Here is a 24,337-nt window from a genome sequence, read left to right as displayed (position 1 = left end):
CTCTTAACACTAAATTTAATTGCAGAATCTTGTTCATGGTGTATACCAAAACCATGAATTACCTGGTATCCTTACTCACTAAACACCAAATCGTACTCAGTGTTTATCTCTCTCTCTCTCTCTCTCTCTCTCTCTCTATATATATATATATATATATATATATAAAGTCAAATAAAAGTAATCACGTAAGTTAAATCACATCACACTCAACTTTTCTTAGTTCTCACCAACTCCTTTCAGAAACACACAAGAAAAAAAAAATGAACACTTATTTCAAGGACTCATTGGCGATTGAAGAGGGCCCAGAGTTTCAAGCGATTTGTTTATGGAAGGCAGGCCAAAGTCCATCTGTAGTGTATGGTAGATTTTATGCAAACACTATTTAGCGTTGATATTGACATGTACAATGTGACAGTGACCTCTACAATGTTGAGGTTAAAGATATCCACCAAAAAATAATTGATTCTTGTATGTTATCCAAAGATAATATATTTCCACAATCTTGCTCTAAATCTTCTATAATTCACAATAAATTTACAATGATATACATGAATTGCCTACAAAGGTTGATAACTAACGTCTAATGAACCCTCGACCTCAAACAAGTATTGTATTTTATAACATGTTTGCAACGTTATTCATCTCAAGTCACACAAGTTACTTATCATGTGTTGAAGATAAATTGGCTCTGGAGATTTAAGATACCACTGTTAATTGTTAATTGAGTTCTTAGTTAAACAAAACATGGTATTCAAATTAATCAACAACCGATTTTGGTTCCCAGCTAAATGAACTAATGTTCTTCGTTCACTTGTAGACAATACATGGTAAAGCCACTTAAAATATGCAAAATTCCCTTTCGATTTATGATGTCCAAATTCAATACCACTTTCACTTCAAAGTCACTTTTAACCAAAACAAATTTCAAAATCAAGTATATAAATGCTCCTCTTAACACTAGCAGAATCTAGTTCAAGATGTATACCACAACCATGACTAGCATTGTGTCAATTAAATAAGATTAATAAAGGAAGTCATAAATTAGAAACAAGCTTAATTTCAAAAGACGAAAAAAAAGAGAATAAATCCAAACACAAGAACATCTTAACGAGGAAGATTAAAAAGCAGTCCCTGCTCACATATTTGCATTTTGTAGCTTAAGATTTTAATAACATCTCAAAAACCAAAATATTGAAACATTTGCAAGCAAAAGCCAATGCGGACACCTGATATTGTAACAATGATATTGGGAGAACTGGCGATAATTCACTAACACAAATGATTTAAAAATAAACATTTCTAGGATGTCCCTCATTGATACATAAAAACTCATAGCAACCAAAAAGTACTAACTGAATGAAATTCATAACAAAATTTGAAAATTGCACATGATATAATGCCTATGATGCACTTTTCTTCAGCTTAGCAAGCTCTTGCCTAACAACAGCTGCCCTCTGCACAAATTAAACATTTTGTATATTAGACTTCTTCTGAAATTAAAATGATAGTATAACAAAAAAGAACAGACCCCTTTCTGTGAGAAGGGTAACACACTAACACTAGTACACAACTAAATAAAAAATTTTGAAAAAGAAAAAGTATAAACATGTACAATGAAACCAACCTTGATCTTGGCCAACATTATCTTGAACCTATCAAAGTCATTAAGGGATGCCCTCCTCTTCTGCACAATCAGTTTTCTGCCCCAAGAACTCTTCTCCCATCTGTTCTTAACATCTGTTCAATGAGAAAACAAACTGATGAACAAAAAGAAATGCTTCCAATAAAATAACAATTTCTCCGTGAAAACTTGTACCAACCAGCAGCCTCCATGGCTTGAATGAGATCCTTCTTCTTGGGGATCCTCTTAATATCGATCTTGATGTCAGTGAGTGATAGCCTCTTGAAGTTCACTTGGGACCTCACCATGTCAGGAGCATCAACAAGAGCCTGTCAACAAATGGTAGAAAAATTATGCTACATGGTTTTGACATCAAATACCCAAAAGCTGTAAAAAGCACATCCAACTTATCAATAATGTGGACACCTCTAATATTCAATGGAATTTGACGTTACCACAGCTCAAAATTTCATTTAGTGAGTTGATGCTACATAAGCAAAGTATACAAAGCCTAATGACCCAATTAAAATACAACTCAGAAAAACCAATAGCTTCAAAACAGAGAAATATAAAACAGCAAAAAAAAAACTAAAAGCATCCACTAAAATTAGCTGCAAGGTTGACCTCTCAAACTCCAACGAAATTTGATATTATCACATTCCAATTTAACACCAAGACCCATTGCTATATTATCACATAAAGTATACAAAGCCTTATGACCCAATTTAAACACTTCTAATCAATAGCTTCAAAAAAGAGACATAAAACGGAATAAAAAAACCTAAAACCATCCATCAAACATCAGCGAGGTGGATAACTCTAACTCTTTAAATGGAATTTGATATTATCACACAACAAATTGATACCAATACCTAAAACAACTAAGCAGAACCAATTGATGTTCACACAAACACACACAGTACAACCTTATGACCCAATTAAAAAACAACTAAGCAGAACTAACAGCTTCAAAAAACCAAAAACATAAAACAACGGATTAGTACAATTCTTCTAGCACCAAAAGCCAAGACGACAATTTACCAACACCCAGATGAAAAAAATATACTTTTTTGCTCCAACCTCGAGAAACCAAAACAAACAAAAAAGCACCCACCCAATGAACCTAATCAAACGAAAAAAAAATACCAAAATCAGAGAAAGAAAAGAAAAAGGGCATACCCTATTCTGGTCAATGACATCGACAATAACCACGAGCCTCCCATACTCTTTGCCATAGTTGATCTGAGCAACCCTTCCAATCTCAACGTACCTCTTGAAAGGCTGCAACACAGATCAAAGACGGAAAAAAAAGAATTTTTTTTATCAGAAGAAGAAAATCCAGATGCAGAAACACGCAAGGGTTGAGAAAGTGAGGGAACTCACCATTTTCGGGTTATGGAGTCTCTGTAACGACTGCTGAAGAGGTGAAAGGAAGAAAAAAAGGTTAGGAGTTAGGGTTTTTGTCGACGCTGCAATTATAAAGGAGTGTGTTGAGTTGAGGAACACACGCATGGGCCAAAACACAACAGGGTCATATGTTTGTGTCTGAAAAAGATGTTGGGTTTAGGAAAAACGGGTTGTGACGAAAGCCCGGCAGGCCCAAACCTCACTGAATTTATAAATTTAATTTTGAATTTTATTTTAACAAAATATTAAAAACACACTCTCAGATAGGCTTTTTTGACTATGAACTTTTTATTATTTTAAAATTATTTGAGTCCCACCTTAAATATGATGTTATTTATTTTTTTCAAATATTTTTATTAGATTTTATAACTAATTTTTTAACTCTAAAGGTTTTTCTTTTCAGATATAATTTCAAATCCTTATCTTTGATATTAACTATTTTTAATTTTGAAGAAAGCTTGGAAATTTAATACTTGAGAGAGGAGAGAGAAATGATATTTTCTTAGAAAAAATAAATATTAAATTACTAGGTTTTCCAAATTTTCTATCACATTCATCAAGTTCATGGAGTGTTCACGTCAAGTTGCATCTCTAACATCTCTAACATAGTTTTGATTCATAATCAACTCCAAACAAGCATTATTTCATGTTATAAAATTTTTGGCAGCACATACTAACATCATAACATCATGCATACACACAATATATGAATCAACAACATATTTCACGACACTTAAACAACATGGCACAGCAACATATAATATAAACTCAAGCACCAAATCATAAAAATATGGAGTGAGAGGACCTTGGGGGCAAAGATCCATCTAAACCCCTCCATGCAGAATTTGCTCTTTGCTCGTTTTATTTTAGTGTAATTTTTCCTTGAAGCCTTGTTGCGAAACAAACAAAAAAATAAGCTACTTAAAATGTTAAGAGCTTTCATTATAAATTTTTTGGTCCAATTTTATCTGTCAATATTAATTATTAGTTTGTTAAATTTTATTAATAAGAAGGATTTAAATCCAGCTCTTGTTAGATCTAAACTATCCAATATAATAAATCTAGAGATTTAAAATACTCATTGTTTTTTATGATAACAAAAATATAAATTATCAATAGAGTAGTGATTTACTTTAATATAAACACAATTTGTAATATATTTCTATCCCTTATGTTTTTACAAGTGATCATAAAACTTATTTTTATTAACAATTATATTCAACATCCAATTTACTATTATAAATAAATGTGCAAACATTTATGAAGATTAGTAAGTGTTAATATACTTAAGTCTTTTCTCCTTTCAACCACTAAATCAATTATATAACTCATTCTGAAAGAAAATTATAGTTCTCTTGTTTTCCGATTAATACTTAATTTTACTTAATTATTTTTTAACAATAATAAATTGAGACTTTTTTGAAACATTGCTAACAAATTTAAAATAAAAATAAACAATATATCCAAGTTATTTATTTAATAAAAATAAAAAATTAAATATTAGTATTTTCATGTGTCCAATTTTTTTTTACAAATCACATGACCAATATTTTGCAATGGAAAACAAATATTTTATTAAATTTTCAAATTGTATTTTTAATAATTTAAATTTGGGTTTATTATTATAAAAATAGAAAATATAATTTTATGAGTAATTCATCACTGAAGTAAAATGAAGTTTTAAATAATTTTAGAAACATTGATAAAAAATAATTTGAAAAATATAGTTTGATAAGATTTACATTCTTTAAAGTTGTACATATTTCCTATCAAGAAGTAAAAGGAAAATTAATGAAATTTTATGAGGATATAAAAAATAAAAAATAAATCATGAATATATTTAATAATGTTCTTTAAAAGATTTTATGCATGAGAATAAAATCTAGTATACTGGTATTCCTGAATTATAATTTTTTAATAAAAAATATGCATCTTTTTTTTATAATTAAGGAACCAAGGAAGAACGAGAAAGAAAAGCGAGAGTAACTTCGAATCTGATTTTCATCCCTTAACACCAACGCCAACGCCAATTCCATTCAGATCACAGTCCCTTCGATTCCTGCTGCAACATACTTTGTATGCACATCATCTCTTCTCTATTTGTCTCTTTCTGTTCATGGACCAATGCATGTTCGTTTGTTTCTAGAGAAAAATGGAATATAAATTTTGATTCTTTTGGAAAATTAGCAAATGGGTATTCTAAATTCTTCTTTTTCCTGAACTCAGTTTCAGTTTCTGGGTTAGTCCCTTGCTATTTTCTACACCAAGGGAAAGCTAATTAGCTGGAACAAGATCTGTTATTTATTTGTTTATTTATTTTATTCCATGTCATGGTTCTGTGAAGTTGTCATTTTTTTTAATTAAGCATCTCAAAGGGCGTCTCATCCAGAAATCCTAGGATCCAAACTTTTGTTCATTGAAATTTCCCAATCTCAGCTTGTATCGTAATATGTGTGTTAGGAAAGCAAATTGTGATGATCTTATAGGATTTAGAACTACTAGCTGTAAACAAAGTTTAAGCTTTTGATGTGTTATAAGTGCAATCAAGTTTAAATTCGCTTCTTTAGAACTACTTTTCCTAGGGTGATTTTTTTATTTGGATATTTGTCACAGTTAGAGCATGTTTGGGAGTTGGGACAGCTTATTTTTTGAGATTTCAGATTTTTTTTAAGTAAAAAAGCTGTTTAAAGAATATTTTATTTTCTATTTATTTTTTAAGAAATTCCCATTTTTCTATTTTACGAACTATCAAGATATAGGCGAAAATCTATCCGTACATTGTCCAGTTAATTTTATTTTTTCTTCACTTCTCTACTTTAGAAATTGTTCATTACAAGGATACATTATTATGTATCAGCTAAATCAATGACTATTTTCCACCTATGAGTTTGTATGCTTCCCATGGAAGTTCTGAATATTTCTTCCTAACTTCACATTCTTATATTTGTCTACTTGTTGGAGTAAGAAAAATGATATTTGTATACTTCAGTGACTTATATGTAGCTTTGACTTCTGAGAAGCTGATGCTAATGTATTTGTTTGGTCTTGGTCTTGCCATGTGCAGCAAAGCCCTAAAATGGAGGGGACTGTCTTCACTCCTGCACTGCAAGAAATTGAGCATGTAAAGTCTGATCAAGGAGAAATTCTGAGCAAGCCTTTCTTGGATGCGTGCAAACACATATTGCCTGTAATAGGTGCATCTTGTTCCTTACCTTGTTATTGGCACAAAAATAATAAAAGAAAAGAACACATTGATGTTATTTTGGATTATGGACATTTTCCAAAGCGTTTCCTCCATTTATTGTCTTTTTTTAATGGTTAGGGGCAATCCAGTTATCATTTTTTTTATATTATCTGTGGCATGTTAAATACTATTATATTTGCTAAGTTTTAATGAATTATCCTCTCTTTGAGCCAGGCAAGATGCATAAAGTGAGTTTTTCCATAATATACTTTTGTTGATCCTGTCCACTCAGCATTCATACCGAGATATTTTTTTCATCACAAAAATGTGGAAAATGTTTTGTTTGCTTTTAATTTATCTTTCTGGGTCACTTAGGCATCTATATCTTCATTTATAAAGACAGAATTCACGAAAAAGATAGCAGATATACAAAACAGGATGACAAGGAATCTTTCTAGATCCATGATTATTAATGTGAAGTTATTTTTATTTACAAGTCTAACTCTACAACTGCAACATGTCAAACACAATAGATTGTGAACCTATGCACCCAAGTTTAGTGCTTGCTTAAGCATTAAATGAATATTTGTGCCATGGTTAAAAAGAGCTAACACTTTTCATATGGCAGATAAGTTTGGAGCTGCTATGGCCCTTGTTAAATCTGACATAGGTGGTAACATATCGGTATGTTTTTGTCAATTGCTCAATCTGACTCTTATGTAACCATATGCTTTATCAGATACTTTCTTGCAGCTTTGGTAACATGGTATAGCTATACATTAGTTTTTGGTTGTGATTCATCTTGTTTTAATTCGTGGGTTTCTATCTGACTTGCATAGAAAGTTTTTCATTTTAACTTGTTTAACAATTATAAGTGTGTACATTATCTAAATCTTAATAATATCGGGATCATATGTTATTTGTTCTAACTATATACTATATTGATTTTCTTGGCAGAGATTGGAAACTATGTATTCTTCCAATCCAACCAGATTTAACTACCTGTACAGTTTGGTACAGGTAGAGGTTGAAACTAAAACAGCTAAATCATCATCCAGTTGTACCAATGGACTTCTTTGGCTCACAAGGTAATGAACATCATACAGTTGCATTTAACTTGTGTTTCATATTGGTATGACATTCCCAAATCTGTTATTTATAGAACATTTTCTAAACTTTGTAATAGGTTTGTATTTTTTCCAAGCATAGATTGCATCATGTATGAAGTTGGAAAGGTCAATAGGATAAAGATTAGATAAAAAAAAGGAAAAATTACTCATCTAGTCCCTATAGTTGCACAAAATTTACCATTTAGCCTCTACACTAGGTAAAGTTTGTGTAACTATAAGGACCAAATGAGTAATTTTTCTGAAAAATAATTATGCATCTATACCTTGGGGTGTGCTTTCCCAAATTTGGATCTTAATGGACATGAAACTGGCCATAACTAAGAGAGGGTAGATAGAAATATTAATGTGTATATGCATAATCCATCCTTGTGTGGATGCAAGAATGTTTAACATTACAAAATGTGCCTTCATATGCTTATGTAACTTAGGTTGTGGATCAGCAAAGACCATGTCTGTCTCTTTCTTCTGAATGATCAAAAGCTAGAATTCATTTCTGGTTTGTTTGGAATAAATGCCTAAATGGTAAACTAGAATTGTGGACAGAAGCTTTGGAGTCACATGAATTTCAATTAAGTAAAAATGAGCATATGAAATGCAGATTCAACAGGACAAATGCTAGAACAAGCTTTGAGGTGAAAATTGGAGGTCATTCCTACCGCAAGTTACATGGTTTAGCTAACTTGGTTCTTCTGCACATAGTGATAGAAAAATGGAGGGAGATGTAAATTATAAAATTTAAAGTGGGTGGACAAACTTGAGAAATGCTTTAGGTCCTATTTGTGATCAAAGGTGTTTATCAAGCTTGTTGAAATTATGTGATTTAGGGTACGGGGAGAAGGAAATGGTATATAATATGCTCTTGATATTGTAATGTGTTACAAACCTACATATTGATATGTTGTCCATAAAACCTAACCACTAACCTTTATTAACAATAATCCTAACTAAATAGAAAACAAATGAGAGATATTAGGAAATGTGAAACTAGTAAAACAGGTAAGCTAACCGTAAGAGATAAAGTGCCAAAAGAGCATAAGCTAAGTGTTGCTGAAATGAGAATATTGCTGCCTTGTGAGAGATGAGTGGACATACAAGAAAGGCTAAAATCAGGAATGAATATTAGTGAGAAAGTAGGGGTAGCATCTGTGAGGGAGCAAATGATAAAATTTTGCCTAAGATTGTTTGACCATATGAGAAATAGACCAATAGAAGCTCATAAGAGATGAGCTAATCACATGAAGACCAATAGAAGCCCAGTAAATAGAGGTTGAGGAAGATCAAAGGGAACTCTTGGAGTAACCTTAAAAAGGATGTAGATCTAAATGACCTTTTTGAAGACTTGGTTTTTGTCGCTGTACAATGACGATCATTTAGCTTACCCCATGTAGTGGGAAACAACTTGTTTTTGATTGTATTTTTTTCCAGTACTATGATGAATCCTTTACACTTGCTTCAATTAGATTTTATCTTCTTTTATTTCTTTTGAGATTGTTATCGAGCTTCAGGGCTTATCTTTCTCATGTTGTTGAGGCATAAATGTGATCATTTTTATTTGGTGGTCAGAGACCCTAGCTAATGATTATTTTTTCATGCAATATTATTTATGATACATTTATTTCTCTAACATGTAAAATCTTCAGAGCAATGGATTTCTTGGTGGCTTTGTTCCGAAACTTAATCGAGCATGAAGATTGGCCAATGTCACAAGCATGTACAGATTCGTATAACAAGACTCTGAAGAAGTGGCATGGCTGGCTTGCTAGTTCAAGCTTCACAGTAATGTTCTTTTTGATGCTTTGTTGATATGATCTTGAAAGTTTTTGATAGAAACACAACTTAGTGATTTATTCAAGGTTATAAATTAGTCTTGCATGCCTAAGTCTATGGAATGTCAATAGTTGTGCATTGAAACAATCATCCTAAAAAACCCTGTTGAGTTTACCATTTGCATCATTGTGCTGTCAATTCTCTACTATCTTTTCTTGTTATCATGTGATTACTTCATATTCAATGCAGTATGAAATATTAACCATTTAGATTATTGCTTTATTTTTCCTAATTTTCAATATTTAGACATGCAATGCAAAGGTTTCTAAATAAAAGAGCAGAACGATGGTCATGCAAAACATTAAAATATTGACAGTAAAATTAGCCTACATCTTCTTGTTTCTTCGCACTTTGCATTAGCCTATTTAATTTAGATCAAAACATTTAAATACCATGCAATTTTAACTTATCTGTCTGTCTCAATCATTGTTCCCTTGTTTTGTGTTTTTCTGTTGTTTTATTTGTCTTTTTTCCATTGTTTTATTTATTTATGAAGTGACAGCATATATGGAACTGAATATGGGTTTGGGATGTACTAAATATTTGAACTACAGGTAGTCATGAAGCTTGCTCCTGATAGGAAGAAGTTTATGGACGTGATAGGAGGCACTGGCAATATCAGTGCTGACATTGAGAAATTTTGTACAACCTTTTCTCCTCTCCTTGAAGAGAATCACAAGTTTTTGGTAAGAACTAATATATCCTGGATCGTTTTTATGCTTAAAAATGAACGTAAAATGACATTGATTTGAATAAACTGGAACATGTCATTGAAATGTATGCCTCATCAAGTCTAGGTTGAGCCATATTCTCTTAGCGATATCTTTTATAAAATTAAAAGGATTTGAATATTGCTTTATTATTATAGCATATTCCATTGATAATCCTAGCAGTTCCATGAGAAAAATCATTTTATGATAGTTTAAGAAGTATGTAGGTTACTTTGTAATGACAATACATGACATCAATACACCAACCGCTGAACTAAATAACCGTAGAAAGTTGGAAGTTATTATGAGTGACTAATAGTGTATTTTGGCTAGTCTATACAAACTTGAAATGAAATGATTTATATTTGGTAAGTTGGTATACCATTTTCAATCAAATGCAAAAGCTACATTATTCATTTGACTACATTATCTCTGAGGGTACAATTAGGAAGAGAAAACATAGTAAAGATAATATAGTGAGCATCAATATCTGAGTGATGAGCATACAAAATGTTAAGAGGAACTATTAGTCGGGTTGCATAAAGAGGTTTATTTTGGTGGTGGGAACAGGGAGAGGGAGTAATCCTATTCTCAATGGTGTGCTATGTTAGCAGTTTTAACTTTTAAAACTTTTATCTCGGAGTTCATCAAACTTGCTCTTTTTGAACAGGCTCGATTTGGCTTAGATGATATGAAGGCATCATGAATCACAGATTCAGAAGTTCCCGATGAGTAGCTCTTGCATGCTCACACCCATTTCATATCTACTTTACTAGCATGATAAATAAGCATCGACTTTCATATTGTGCCTCTAAGTACTCTATTAAGAACAGTGTTTCTATGGTATCTCAAAATTTGTTACAGTTAGTTTATTATGAAGGTTAATGCTAGTGGAGTTTAGTATCTTCTTGATGATTTACCGATTGGCTAGAACCAAACTCATCCAACTTTGGTTCAGTATATGGATGGCTGCTTGGTTGTATAAGTCTGATTCAATTATAAAATTTATAACAACTGTTTTTATGAAAGTGATCTGCATTCTCTCTAGAATTTTAGATGTTTTTTGGAAGTAGTTTATCCCGACATTTTTTTTGCGGTTTGTTTAAGATATTTTGGTTGGTCTGAATTTATATTTTGAAGGTTTCAGTGGTCCACTTATACTACATATTGATTTATTACTTTATTTATATCCTGAATGCTAGTGAATAACAAATTGAAAATAGGAACACAAACTATTAAGTTGCAGTACTACTTTCATGTCCCTGTCTCCTCTCATTAACCAATCTCTAGTTTTGCTGAAAGTTTCTCCTACTTCTGTGTTTCAAGCCTTTAAATTTAGCCACTCATTAGAATCCCAAAAGCATGCTAAAAGCTTAGAACCCTGTAAACTCTCATGAGTTATGCAGTTAGAGCATGTTGCCTCCATGCTGCAATCATTCAACTCTTGTATTTTCAAAATCCTTGCACTACACACTTCTGAAAGTTGTTCAGAAAGAGGGTAATATGTCTCCAAGAGCCTTAATGTGTACAGTGTTGCACACAAAAATGTTGATAGCAGTATGACAACAAATGCAACATCAGAAGGGCAATCTGGGGAATCAATCAGCAAGGAGGGTGTGCAATTAGCAAAAGCAAAGAGAAAGATTACCAGGCCCGCATATCTCAGGGATTATGCCTGAAATTACAATGCAAATGAAGAGGAGTTGAGCTGGCACAGTGAAGGATTTGCTAGATTCGAATGTTCCCTGCAAGGATGCATCCATAACCAATTCTGTTATGCAAATATTCCTAGGAGATTTGGATAAATCCATTAGCAGTAGACATTATATATACGCTTGTAAATAACTAGCAAAATCAATAAAACAATTTACACTCCTCTCATTCTTACCCTGTTTTCTCTATTTCTCATACTCTCTGTTCTTAGGAGGCCCCTGGCCCTCGAAGCCCAGGTCACTAGCAGTGTTCATCTATCAAATGTTTTGATACAAGATTTGAGAAAATGCCACAGATGACAATTTCAATTTTGAAATTAGAAAAAGACGTGTAGGTATAGTTATGATGCGAAAAAAGTAACTAAGCGCTAAACTCGTAATTAGTGAAAATTCACAAAAAAACTCGTAATGAAATGATTTTGCCCTAATGAAACTCGTAATGATTTTACTGAAGAATGAAGAATACAAAAGTTTGTATCCATTATTTATTTATTATAAGTTTTTAACGGTTAAAAACTTATAATAAATAAATAATGGATACAAACTTTTGTATTCTTCATTCTTCAGTAAAATCATTACGAGTTTCATTAGGGCAAAATCATTTCATTACGAGTTTTTTTGTGAATTTTCACTAATTACGAGTTTAGCGCTTAGTTACTTTTTTCGCATCATAACTATACCTACACGTCTTTTTCTAATTTCAAAATTGAAATTGTCATCTGTGGCATTTTCTCAAATCTTGTATCAAAACATTTGATAGATGAACACTGCTAGTGACCTGGGCTTCGAGGGCCAGGGGCCTCCTAAGAACAGAGAGTATGAGAAATAGAGAAAACAGGGTAAGAATGAGAGGAGTGTAAATTGTTTTATTGATTTTGCTAGTTATTTACAAGCGTATATATAATGTCTACTGCTAATGGATTTATCCAAATCTCCTAGGAATATTTGCATAACAGAATTGGTTATGGATGCATCCTTGCAGGGAACATTAAGCCCAGGTCACTAGCAGTGTTCATCTATCAAATGTTTTGATACAAGATTTGAGAAAATGCCACAGATGACAATTTCAATTTTGAAATTAGAAAAAGACGTGTAGGTATAGTTATGATGCGAAAAAAGTAACTAAGCGCTAAACTCGTAATTAGTGAAAATTCACAAAAAAACTCGTAATGAAATGATTTTGCCCTAATGAAACTCGTAATGATTTTACTGAAGAATGAAGAATACAAAAGTTTGTATCCATTATTTATTTATTATAAGTTTTTAACCTTATTTTTCCCCCCTCTCTTACTATGATTCCTCTTACAATATAACTGTTTTTGTATAAAAGCTCTTGTACAATTAGTATTGCCATATTAAAAATGAAAATATAAGATTCCCTAAACAAGAAAGCAATAATAATAATAATTACACTGACACTCCATATAATTTTTTGAGATTGAGCAAGATATCTTACTTTTTAGTAACCTAATCAACAATTGTTTAAAATACATTACATTGGTATCCCTTGTTATACAAGAAACATATCACATCGTGTACCCTTGTAAGGGATTATTCATGTAAACGTTAAAAAATAGAAGTATCATATGCAGTCACGATCAAGAAATTACGAGATAATAATAATAATAATAATAATAATAATAATAATAATATACATATGTTTTTCTATAATATTTTGTTCAACGGTATATATACGAACAAATAAAAATGGACTTTTATCACAATTTCAAGTAAAGAAAATGCAAAGCTGAAAAGTCCCAATCCAACAATTCTCTTATATATAAATAGAATGACTTTAGCTTTAGCTTTTTTATGGTTCACCAATGATGATTTCTCAACCATGTTTCTCGTGCTTTCATTAGAAAAGAAGCCACTTCCCAATATAGCCTTTGCACCTGAAAAATGCAGTGCTACTTATCTGGATTTTCACCTAAAAATACGTTGAGCTACTGATTTTGATTTGGCTCTCCTCCGGTTAGGGGGATGGAGGATAAAAAACCACTGCTCTCTTTGTTTTCACTTTTGAGATTTTTCCAACCTGAAGACTCCCTCTTCTTGGTTGGTTTTTTCTCCTACACAACCAACCAACCAAGAACCATGCACATCTTTTTCTCTGCATAACTTCTCCCGCCCCTGCCAACATGACTTGCATGCATGTGTGTGTTAACTCTTCTTCACTTTTACATGCATGCTTGAGGTTTTGAGGTTTCAACATTAGATGGGCTTATAAAGTCATCATATACACACTCACATATATATATATGGTTAATATAAATATTTGTTCTCAAGGTAAGCCAGGTTGGTGTTTCTGTTATAACCTTTTTCTTTTTCCTTCCTATCACTTCTTTTTCCGACCCAAAGTTTCCATCATGTAACATTTTCCCTGTTGGAAATAGTTTAAAACAATGGAAAGAAACATTAACAAAACTTTATTCTTAAAAGTCAATTGATTGAGAATGCATAGAAATTAAACTTAATAACTTTTTAGATGGTGTAGTCACTCGGTTTACTGTGTGATTAAGTAATATGGTCAATCAAATGATTAATTGGTACAAAGAAGATTTCTTATATGATCATTTGGCTTACTTTTTCTTTTTCTTATTTTTTTTCCAGAAGGATTTAGTTGATTCCATTGAAGATTGAATGCACTACCACCAGCACCTTTAAGTGGAAGGTTAATTTCTGGTGTAAATATATCAACGAGCTTTATCTACATAAATTAATGTCGACCAAGGTGAAAGGCATCCTTAAAGGACTTAGATACATATCCCAAATATTCGGTAAGTGCAATCTCCATTCTCAGAGAAATTAAAATGAAAAGTGCATTTTTCTTGACCCCGCGCAAGTGAATTTTATAAACATTTATATTTTTTTTCCTTTAATGGTGAGAAACATACACATGCATTTTTAAGAACGGGGAAGGTAGATAATGATAGAAGGGAATAATTTTATTAGGTTGCTATATTTTAATTTAACTTTTCTAGTTTTGTTGCATCTTTTGCTTCATGATGAAAATTTCTGTGTAAGGGATCACCAATTCAAACTTTTAAAGACATTCTTTTCTTGACATTTAGTGATAAATGTATTAAGAATTTTTCATTTTATTGCTGATACCCCCAGATTATTTCGATGCTTGATGGCACTAATTCAAAAATGTGAAATTAACTACAATTAATTTTGTTCTACTAATCTCTAATTAAAACAAACAAACAAAAAACATTGGAAAGCCGGGCTTTGTTCTTATTTTTGTTGGTTTAAATATGCTTACAATTTCAAATTTTCAAATAGTGTAAATTGTGAGTTTGTGAAAATGGTAATTATTTTGCAGAAGAGAAAGAAGAAGAATTTCAAATTGGGTTGCCAACTGATGTAAAGCATGTAGCACATATTGGATCAGATGATCCATCAGCAAATGCACCAAGCTGGGTATTATTCTCTTTCTCTCCTATACAAATTTTTTAGTTGATAACTCTTCCTTAAGAAACATTAGTTTGTGTGCAATTTGAAAACTTATGCAGATGACCGATTTCAAAGGAGGAAAAGAACCCCCATCAGGAAACCCTACTCAGACAGTTGAAGGTTTGCACATGTTTCTCTACTTAGCATCTTTGCTTGCATATAGGATTGTCCACATACACTACATTCTACAAACTAGTCATGATGCCAATAAATGGTCTATATAATATGATTTCTTTTGTGCACAATAAAGGGAGAGAGATATGAACTAGATATAGTTTTACAATGCATTTTGGGAGGGGAGGAAAGCATAGGTACATTTGTTTGATTTGGTTTAAGAGGATGAAAACAAGGGAAATAAAATATATGAATACTATACTACAATAGTTTATACAAATAAATCATCAATTGCATCTTTAAAATATTATTATTTTTAAATAGTCCTAATTAAAATAAAAAATTATATAAATATTTGTTTTACAGAGCTATATAAATAATTTTTCAAGTATTGAAAATCATGTTAAGTAATTCACCATGTTTTGAAACAAAATTCAAATTAGTTTTAAATGTTAGAAAATATATTAATTTAGACACAAACCGATAAATATTCAACACTTAAACATTATATATCCAAAAGACAATCAAATTGATAATTCATTCAATTTAGAATGTATATAATATCAAAGGAGTAAAATATAATTTTAACATCTTAAAGTATCTTAAAATTTAATGAGTTTAATAGTTATGCACAATCGTATAAAATAATTTTAAGATAATAACAAATAAAAAATTATTATAAATGCTTCGATATTTTTTAAATTATGATATGTTGGTGACTATCACCAACTTTGTATAAAGCTTCAATAGTTTGTATTTGAAGTTTTTGAATAGCCTGCTATTTCTTATTTAATGTTAGTTCCTAAAAAAATTATGAATTTTTTAGATTATATTTTTATATTGTGAGTGATTAAATATCACTGTAAAAACACTTTACAGTTTACACCATATATGCAAAGAGTATTTTCTGTTATTCTTTCCGTTCCATAATAATTATCGTATAAAAATAAAAAATAAGTATTAAAATCATTATTATTTTAATTTTTCAATGTAATATTAATTATGAACAACAAAAATTAAAAATGAATTAATGATTTTTCTTGATTTATGTAAAATTCATAAGATTAATTTTATAAAATTATTATTTGTTTTCATCTATTTATTATTTTTTCTTGATCAATGTAAAACAATGAGACCGATATAGTATTTGATTTCTTCTTCTTTTCTTCCTCTTACACGAGTATGTCATTTCTACAGAACGTGAGAAAAAGGCATCATCAAATTCCAAACGTTCCAAAATTCGCAACCACTTGATTCCTAAGTCTCGGCACAATTCAATCGACATTGATCCTGACGCACCCAAACAGAAGGCCACACGCCGCCACAATCGCTCTTCAGACCCCTCCGCGGACTCCTCCAACCATGAATCCTCTAGCGGCTCCCGCCAACGCCACCACCGTGGATCCAACCACGACCCAGGGTCTCTATCATCGCAAGAGATGCCGCCGACCGGCCCCAAAACCAATCGAAGAAAATCGAAGGCCTCCGAAGACGGTTCAACGAAGAAGCCCTCATCTCGGAGATCGTCCAAAGGAGATTCTCTAACTGATATTTCTATTTCAGATTTTGGATCTGACTCTAGGCCTGAAAGTGAGCTCACGACCCATTAGGGTTTAAATTGGAGTGAGTGTCAGTTAGAGAGTTATATAAAAATATGCTCTAATAATGATCAGAAAAATTCAAAACAAGATAACAAGACTTTAGGGTGTATTTGGTTTAAAGGATGAAAATAGAGAATATGAAAATATAAGAGAAATTTTTTAATTAAAGTAGAATGTAAAAGATGTGACTTTCACATAAAAAGTACAAAATTTCTCTTATATTTCTCTCATTCCATCCCAAATCAAACACAATCTTAGGGAGGGAGAGGAGACGAAAAAGAAATGTTTGTTTTGCAGGTTGTAAATTATTACATGTTTTGATGCAATTGTTTTAATTAAAGGTGTGACTTCAATTCTTAATTTTCCTCATATTTATTATATTCTTAAAGTGGAGTGTAAAAGATGTGAGTCTCACATAAAAAATATAATTTTTTTTTCTATTTCTCTCCTCTCATCCTAAACCTAACACAACTTCAGAGAGGGAGATGAGAGGAATAAAAAATGTTGTTTTACAAGTTATAAATTATTATGGTTTTGATGCAATTGTTTTAATTGAAGGCGTGACTTCAATTCTTAATTTTATCATATTTGTTATATTTTATGACTTTTTTTATATAAATTTATGTATTGATATATATTTTTTTTAATTGGAACTTCAGTAATATTAGTAAGTTAATAACTAATTTTACTATAGTTGTAAAAAGAAGATCGATAAATTTGTACTTCTCATCAAACTAGTTTATGAATATTGGTCGGAAATATAACATAAAAGATGAAAACTAACTGCAGACTCTTTATCATTAAGTTTGTGTTTGTGTTTTTTTTTTTTTTTATGCATTAAAAAGTTTGTGTTTGGATTATACGGATGAGTCACAGTTAAAACTGATTACAACTGATATTGAGATGAAAGTTGTGAAACAAGGTGTTTGATAAGGGTGAAAGGTACGTAGATACAAGCTTTGAAAAAAAAATGTGAATCCCTTAATTTAAAACTTTCATCTTACATCAAATACTCATTGTCAAAATTGGCCTTGAGAACACATGCTTTCATACAAAATCAATTATCTATATAATTAGTTATGTAGTCACTAAAACTTCCTTATTTGGTCGAGTTAGCAAGATAATTGATTGTGCGTTAAATTTGTAATGAATTTTTTTTCCATCTCAACTAAAAATGAAGTGAAAATCCAATTATTATGAGGATATAATGGACATTTTAGGGAATCATTATTTACCTATTATTTTAATTCAAATATTTTCTCTTTATATTTTCTTTGGTCTCAATAAAATACCTCAACTTTTTATTCTCTTTTTCATTCCTTCCACTTTCATTCTTTTTCATTAATACATCTTAAATGCGTGTTTGAATTACTGTTTTGACAAATTTAATCTTGGTTTTATCTTTTTTACTTCTGTGGTGAAAATGTATTGGACTTATGTGACCGCATTTAAAACAACAAAGCAAACAAGCTATAAATATTTTGTGTGAATCTCACTATATAAAAAGTCCATATATACTATTGTGTGACCCATATAAAATTCACCAAATAATTTATTATATTTACAGTACAAATAACAAATGGATATAAAGGGAATACAATGGCAAAATGCCAATGCCATGGTTGTAAACCAAGGCAATGATAATTTCTTGGTATGCTCCTTCCACATGCCGAAGGGCACAACAATAGCAACCTCTTTGGCATTAAGATTCGGAAAGGCTGTACTTGAAGCAATAGCAGCAGCTTTATCAGATAGACTTGGTAATCCGGTGATTTTCCTTTGTCAATCATTTATTTCCAAGTGCATCTTGCTTTGATAAATATAAACTAGGAACTAGCCCCCAGAAGAACATTTGCTCCACATGCATCTCAACATTGAGGATGAAGACAAATTAATTACAAGTACTACCAACATAGAAGATTAGTGGAAAAGGGCACAAAGAAGATAGCGTACAGTAATGGACCAATGGTGGAAATCATCCTGACCCTTGCTTCAAAATAATATTATAGTTGATGGTTTGTACTTGTATTGAATGGGACCATGATGAACCATATTTAACCTAGCCAGTTAATTTTCACTTTTTTCTTCTTCTACTAGCATACAAATACGTCAAATGGCCAGAAAGAGCAATATTGCATACACATGAACCAGACGATAGGCAATATACATTAGAAATCATATCATATCCTAAACATGGCCAAAGTATGAATAGTAGATGATAAAAACATTTTTTTTTATATGATAAGATATATTACATTACCAATCAGATAAGCAGAAAGGATCAGAAAACAAAACATCAAATCAGAAGCAGAAAGCATAAGAAAATTAAAAAAATAAAACAGAAGGAAAATAATTAAAGAAAACCACAGAGCATAACTGTAAGTCACTGGATCAATCGCAAATCATGTGTCATATGAAGGATCTTCTTCCTTAGGTTCCTATTTGATCATCAAAATGATCAATTTTCCACTCTTAACCCTATTCCACCTCCTTGAAATTTAAAACAAGGATTCAAAAGTTATAGATGTACATCACAATCATTGGTAGCTAAGTAAAAATAAACTTTGTAATTATAAAAACTTAAATACATTAAAGATCCTTAAAATACATTCAAATTTTATCTTTCTTTGGAGAAACTTTAAAAGTTTTTCTCATTAATCTTTTCCTAAATTAGACATCTCATTAATAGATTTGCCAATATTAATGACATGACATGTTATTTGAATTTTTTATTTTTATATTTAATTTAATAAAATATTTTATCTGTTTATTTTTTTTCTCCTTTTCTTTTATCTCTCTTCTTTTTCAGATTTTCTTCTATCCTCCATCACCAATTATCCATTATAGACAACCATATTGTGTTATCGTTGTCATCATCACACCATGACCACGGTTCTCAAAGATGACAAACATGAAGGGTTACCGTTCGAGAGAAGCGACTTGTTGGTGTTGAGAATCCATGAAAAATTTAGTGTTTATTTAGTTAGATTTGTGTTTTATTTTCATAGATCTAAGAATAAAATTTTACAATAAACACACTCTTACAAAATAAATAAATTTTACACAAACCAACATTAAAAAAATGCAAACTTAAAGAGAAAAAAAAATTTAAGCCTAAATAATAACCCAACACGTTTCCTTTTTATTTTTTGATCATATCCTGTCTTCTTACAAAACCTACGAGACTAAAAAAAAAAAACATCATCGTTCACTCAAATGAAGCGAGAAAGAAACAAAATTCCCGGGCAAAAATTTTGAAAAGTGAAAACTTGAGTGATTTCCCGCTTATTCTCCAACTCAGCATTCCAGCCTCTCCCAACCCAACACCATCAATTCATCACTACGCTCTCTCACTCTCTCACTCTTTCATTTCACACACTCTCGCGCTCCAGCCATGGCCACTCGCCGCCGCGGCGGCCACGATGCCGCCACCGTCCGTCCCCGTCCCCTCTCCGCCTCTCGCCGCTTCCCTTCTCCTTCTCTTTCTCTCCAGAAAGAAAACACCAACCCTCGCCGCTCCAATCCCAATCCCAACCACAAAACCCTCCCTCGCGGCCGCAGCTCCAGCCCCTCCCTCGACCGCCCCACCGCCCATAAGCCCACCAAGCCCACCACCACCGCCCCAAAGCCCAAACCTTCCACCTCCAGGTCAAGCCTCGAACTTAACAACAATCCCCCCAACGTAACCACCACCAACGACACCAAGTACTCCAGCAGGCTTCACGAGAAGCTCGCGTTTCTCGAAGGCAAAGTAAAGCGGATAGCTTCCGACATAAAGAAGACTAAAGAGATGCTTGACATGAACAACCCTGACGCCTCCAAGGTGATCCTCTCCGACATTCAGGACAAGATCTCAGGTATCGAGAAAGCCATTGTTCATGTCGTTTCTAACAAGGAAAGCGAAAATGGTGCGGTTAAAGTTGCTGCTAAAGACAAGAACTTAGCGAAAGAGTTGAAATTGAACACCGACGAACTCGAGGCAAGGTTGTTCCCTCACCAGAAACTGCTTCGGGACAGGACAGTGGTTAAGGATAAGGATAAGGACTCTGTGGTGGAGGCACAGAAGGTGCTGAGTCCGGTCGACGATAACTTGGTTGCAGTCGAGTTTTTGGCTCTGATCGGTAAAGAGAAAGACAAGGTGAATGCTGGGGAGGATGTGAAGGAAAGGGGTGGTGGGAATGGGCGCTGGAATGATAAGAGGAACAATGACATTGACGCGCTGCTCGGGGCGGATGAGAAGCTTGAGGATTTCGATGATGATCAGGAGAATAAGGAGAACAAGGAAGGTGTGGTTGTTGAGGAAGAGATGGATGAGGCTTTTAATTTTAGGCTGAATGGGATTGGTAGCAATGTTGCTACTGGTGGGTGGTTCGTGAACGAAGGCGAGGCTGTCCTCCTTGCTCACCATAATGGTTCTTGTACTTATTATGATATTACCAATAGTGAGGTATGTGTTCTTAGTTTAATGCCAGATTCAAAATGTCTAGCTTAATTTTCTATTTTTGTATTTGTGTTCACTTAGATTAGATTTAAGTGGTATGATGTGAAATTATGAATGTTCTCCACGAAAAGTACTAAAAGTTAATTGAATGGCCTTCCAAAATTATCAACTAGTGTTATTGATTTTGGTCTCCCCAAGTTCATCTTTTGATTTGAACGTAGATAGTGGTGAATAATGAGGTATGTCATTCAGATTGTGGTTAACTGCTGTCTCTTTTGATTTGAAAGGATAATATACTTAATTTTGACAGAAGTACTTTTGAAAAAAAAGTAATCATTTTTCATATAAAGGTTTCCGAATAGGTGCAAAGAAAGTTAGGCATGACATGAATGTTTAGTTTACCATTGAAAGGAATACTTGTTCATATTTGGAACTTATGAAAGAATGAAGAAGTAATTTTGAGCTAGCTGAAAATTTCTTTTACATTCAGGAAAAAGCATTTTTTTGGTTTGCATATAATTGATGCTGAATATTGAGATTGCTGATTCACATGATGGTTAATTATATTAGCTTTATATGTTGCTACCCGTTTAGATTTAATGGCGAGATTTGAATTTTCTTCATAAAACATAATAATGGTTCATATCCATATTCTGATTATTCTCCATAGAATGTCAGCAAGGGTCATTAAGTCTGGTCTCATCAAGTTTTATTTTTTATTTGAATGTAGTTAATAATGAACTGAGGTAGGTCATTCATATGATTGTAGATTATCATTTTTGGAAGAATAGTACTTTATTTTTTGAGGGCCTCCTAAAGGGATTTTGAAAAAGAAAAAAAGCAATTTTTTTTAGTAAAAAAAGGGTTTTCAAACAGGTGCAAAGTAGCCGAGGCATGATATGACATAGATGTTTTCCATAAAAAAGTAATAATAGTTCATATTTGGAATCAGTAAATGAATGAAGAAGCATTTTTTCAGCTGACAATTCATCAACCTTCCAGGAAAAAGCTGTATATATGCCACCCTCAGAAGTTTCACCCAACACATGGAGAGATTGTTGGGTAATTCGTGCCCCTGGTTCTGATGGTTGCTCTGGAAGGTTTGTAGTAGCTGCATCTGCTGGCAATACTATGGACTCAGGATTTTGCTCATGGGACTTTTACACCAAAGAAGTGCGTGCTATGCAAGTTGATGCTGGAACAGCCTCCTCAAGAATTGCACTTAGACCGTTACCAAACAACATTAGAAGAAATTCTACATCTAGCACTGTTACAGTAGAAGCTACGCAGTGGTGGTATAGGCCCTGTGGACCTCTCATCGTCTCTACCACCAGCTCACAGAGAGCTGTGAAAGTTTTTGATGTTCGCGATGGAGAGCAAATCATGAAATGGGATGTTCAGAAGCCTGTTTTAGCAATGGATTATTGCAGCCCTTTGCAATGGAGGAACAGAGGGAAAGTAGTGGTAGCTGAAGCTGAATCCATTTCTTTGTGGGATGTGAACTCACTTACAGCTCAAGCTCTGCTCTCTGTTCCTACAGGCGGTCAAAAAGTTTCGGCTCTCCATGTGAGCAACACGGATGCAGAATTGGGTGGAGGGGTTCGCAAAAGGTGAGTTTGGTTTTAACCTTAACTTCTTGCTCCTTGTCTTTTACCTTAAATGTTCTGTTTCTGCATTTTGAGATCACTGTTTTATTTGGTGGCATGCTGCTTTAATTTTTATTCGACAAAACAATATACTGGTTCTGTATTCTTCTTTCTACTAATAGCACATCGAAAGCACACGTATCTTTACTCTTATTGTCGTTATCTTGTCATCATAGGAATGCCCCAGTGCAGGCCTAATATTTGCAATTCATCTTGTTATTTATTAAGAAACTGGAAAGGACCAAATAATGTAACATAACTACAATATATTCTCACCAAATATTAGTATTTAGGGAAAGTCATTCAATGTTGGAAAGAGCATTAACTTGTCTTCATGTAATTGTATAACATTGTTGTCCTTGAGGATAAGGGAATTTTCTTTAGTACTTAATGTGTTTTCACTGTTATCTTTCTCTACTGCTAACCAAGTTTAGAAATATAACATTGCAGAGTAAGTTCATCTGAGGCTGAAGGAAATGATGGTGTGTTCTGCACCTCAGATTCTATCAATGTCTTGGACTTTCGCCAGCCATCTGGTGTAGGCCTTAAGATATCAAAGCATGGTGTCAATGTGCAATCAGTTTTCTCTCGCGGGGATTCTGTCTTCCTTGGTTGTTCCAGCACAAGTTCAATGGGCAAGAAGCAGACCTCACTGCTGCAACAGTTTTCGCTGCGCAGACAAGGACTGTTCACCACCTATGCTCTTCCAGAATCGAATTCACACTCACACCATGCAGCAATCTCCCAAGTTTGGGGTAATTCTGACTTTGTCATGGGTGTTTGTGGCCTAGGACTGTTTGTGTTTGATGCAGTGAAAGATGATGCACTAAGGGTTCTCAACATGGACTACTCCAGTGATCAAAGTTTTAGAGAAGTAATTGGTCCAGATGACATGTATTGTCCTTCCTTTGATTATCTTGGATCTCGAGCTCTTCTGATATCAAGAGATCGACCTGCTATGTGGAGGCATCTAATAGTTTGATAGTTATGGTTTTCTAGTAACTACAAGCTTTACTTGTGTACAATTACAAAACAGGAATTTGCTTAAAGCTTAAGGCTGTGTTGCTGCTTTTGTTTTTTCTTGGTATCCTTTTTAAGGACTGAAGTTATACTTTAGAGGAAATTATGTTAGATGTGGATGCTTGGTTGTTAGTATTTTATGCAAGAGCCTTGTATTTTTCCAGGGTGACCACTTGTCACTGATCAAATCTGGTAAGGGGGGGGGGGGGGGGATCTCTATTTATATCAACCCACTGGTCTTCCTTGATTCTGTATATTTTCATTTTCAATCTATTTAGAAATAAAATGATAATTTGAAAAACTTCAGTTACACACTCACACCTGTGAAGTGTAATAGGGAGAGTGATTCTGAATCTACATTTGAATTTCGGATTTGGCTTAAGTATGTATGATCAATAGATGGTTGAATTGTCAGATGAATACTGAATGAGCTGAATTCGGTTTGACTAGTGCAACCTGAAATTG

At 32.9% G+C, this 24,337-nt stretch overlaps 4 protein-coding genes across 5 annotated transcripts; 3 read left to right on the top strand and 1 right to left on the bottom strand.

The window, feature by feature from the left end:
* Nucleotides 1-1,110: 1,110 nt before the first annotated feature.
* Nucleotides 1,111-3,139, bottom strand: LOC114377633 (probable 60S ribosomal protein L14). The gene is made up of 5 exons (XM_028336244.1): nt 3,005-3,139; nt 2,801-2,902; nt 1,821-1,950; nt 1,625-1,737; nt 1,111-1,454 (listed from the first exon to the last, which is right to left on the bottom strand). The coding sequence occupies exons 1-5, from the start codon at nt 3,131-3,133 to the stop codon at nt 1,401-1,403; spliced, it is 528 nt and encodes a 175-aa protein (XP_028192045.1). The 5' UTR covers nt 3,134-3,139; the 3' UTR covers nt 1,111-1,400.
* A 1,834-nt stretch (nt 3,140-4,973) lies between these two features.
* LOC114377618 (glycolipid transfer protein 1-like) lies at nt 4,974-10,929 on the top strand. 2 transcript variants are annotated; one of them, XM_028336226.1, is made up of 7 exons: nt 4,974-5,104; nt 6,093-6,222; nt 6,841-6,896; nt 7,170-7,300; nt 8,983-9,118; nt 9,724-9,855; nt 10,550-10,929. In XM_028336226.1, exons 2-7 carry the CDS (start codon nt 6,105-6,107, stop codon nt 10,583-10,585), a joined length of 609 nt encoding a protein of 202 aa, XP_028192027.1. In that variant the 5' UTR covers nt 4,974-5,104; nt 6,093-6,104; the 3' UTR covers nt 10,586-10,929. The 2 variants fall into 2 exon arrangements, with proteins under 2 accessions (XP_028192027.1, XP_028192035.1); XM_028336234.1 differs by lacking the exon at nt 4,974-5,104 and adding an exon at nt 5,249-5,267.
* A 2,646-nt stretch (nt 10,930-13,575) lies between these two features.
* Nucleotides 13,576-17,070, top strand: LOC114370273 (CRIB domain-containing protein RIC7-like). Its single transcript, XM_028327580.1, has 5 exons — nt 13,576-13,880; nt 14,205-14,371; nt 14,920-15,017; nt 15,110-15,170; nt 16,362-17,070. Exons 2-5 carry the CDS (start codon nt 14,314-14,316, stop codon nt 16,772-16,774), a joined length of 630 nt encoding a protein of 209 aa, XP_028183381.1. The 5' UTR covers nt 13,576-13,880; nt 14,205-14,313; the 3' UTR covers nt 16,775-17,070.
* A 2,972-nt stretch (nt 17,071-20,042) lies between these two features.
* On the top strand, nt 20,043-24,035 carry LOC114377609 (KIN14B-interacting protein At4g14310-like). Its single transcript, XM_028336214.1, has 3 exons — nt 20,043-21,212; nt 22,209-22,816; nt 23,303-24,035. The coding sequence occupies exons 1-3, from the start codon at nt 20,160-20,162 to the stop codon at nt 23,832-23,834; spliced, it is 2,193 nt and encodes a 730-aa protein (XP_028192015.1). The 5' UTR covers nt 20,043-20,159; the 3' UTR covers nt 23,835-24,035.
* Nucleotides 24,036-24,337: the final 302 nt, after the last annotated feature.

This window comes from Glycine soja, chromosome 2 (genome assembly GCF_004193775.1).
Source record: "Glycine soja cultivar W05 chromosome 2, ASM419377v2, whole genome shotgun sequence".
Classification (NCBI taxonomy): domain Eukaryota; kingdom Viridiplantae; phylum Streptophyta; class Magnoliopsida; order Fabales; family Fabaceae; genus Glycine; species Glycine soja.
This window is presented reverse-complemented; position numbering and strand designations above follow the sequence as displayed.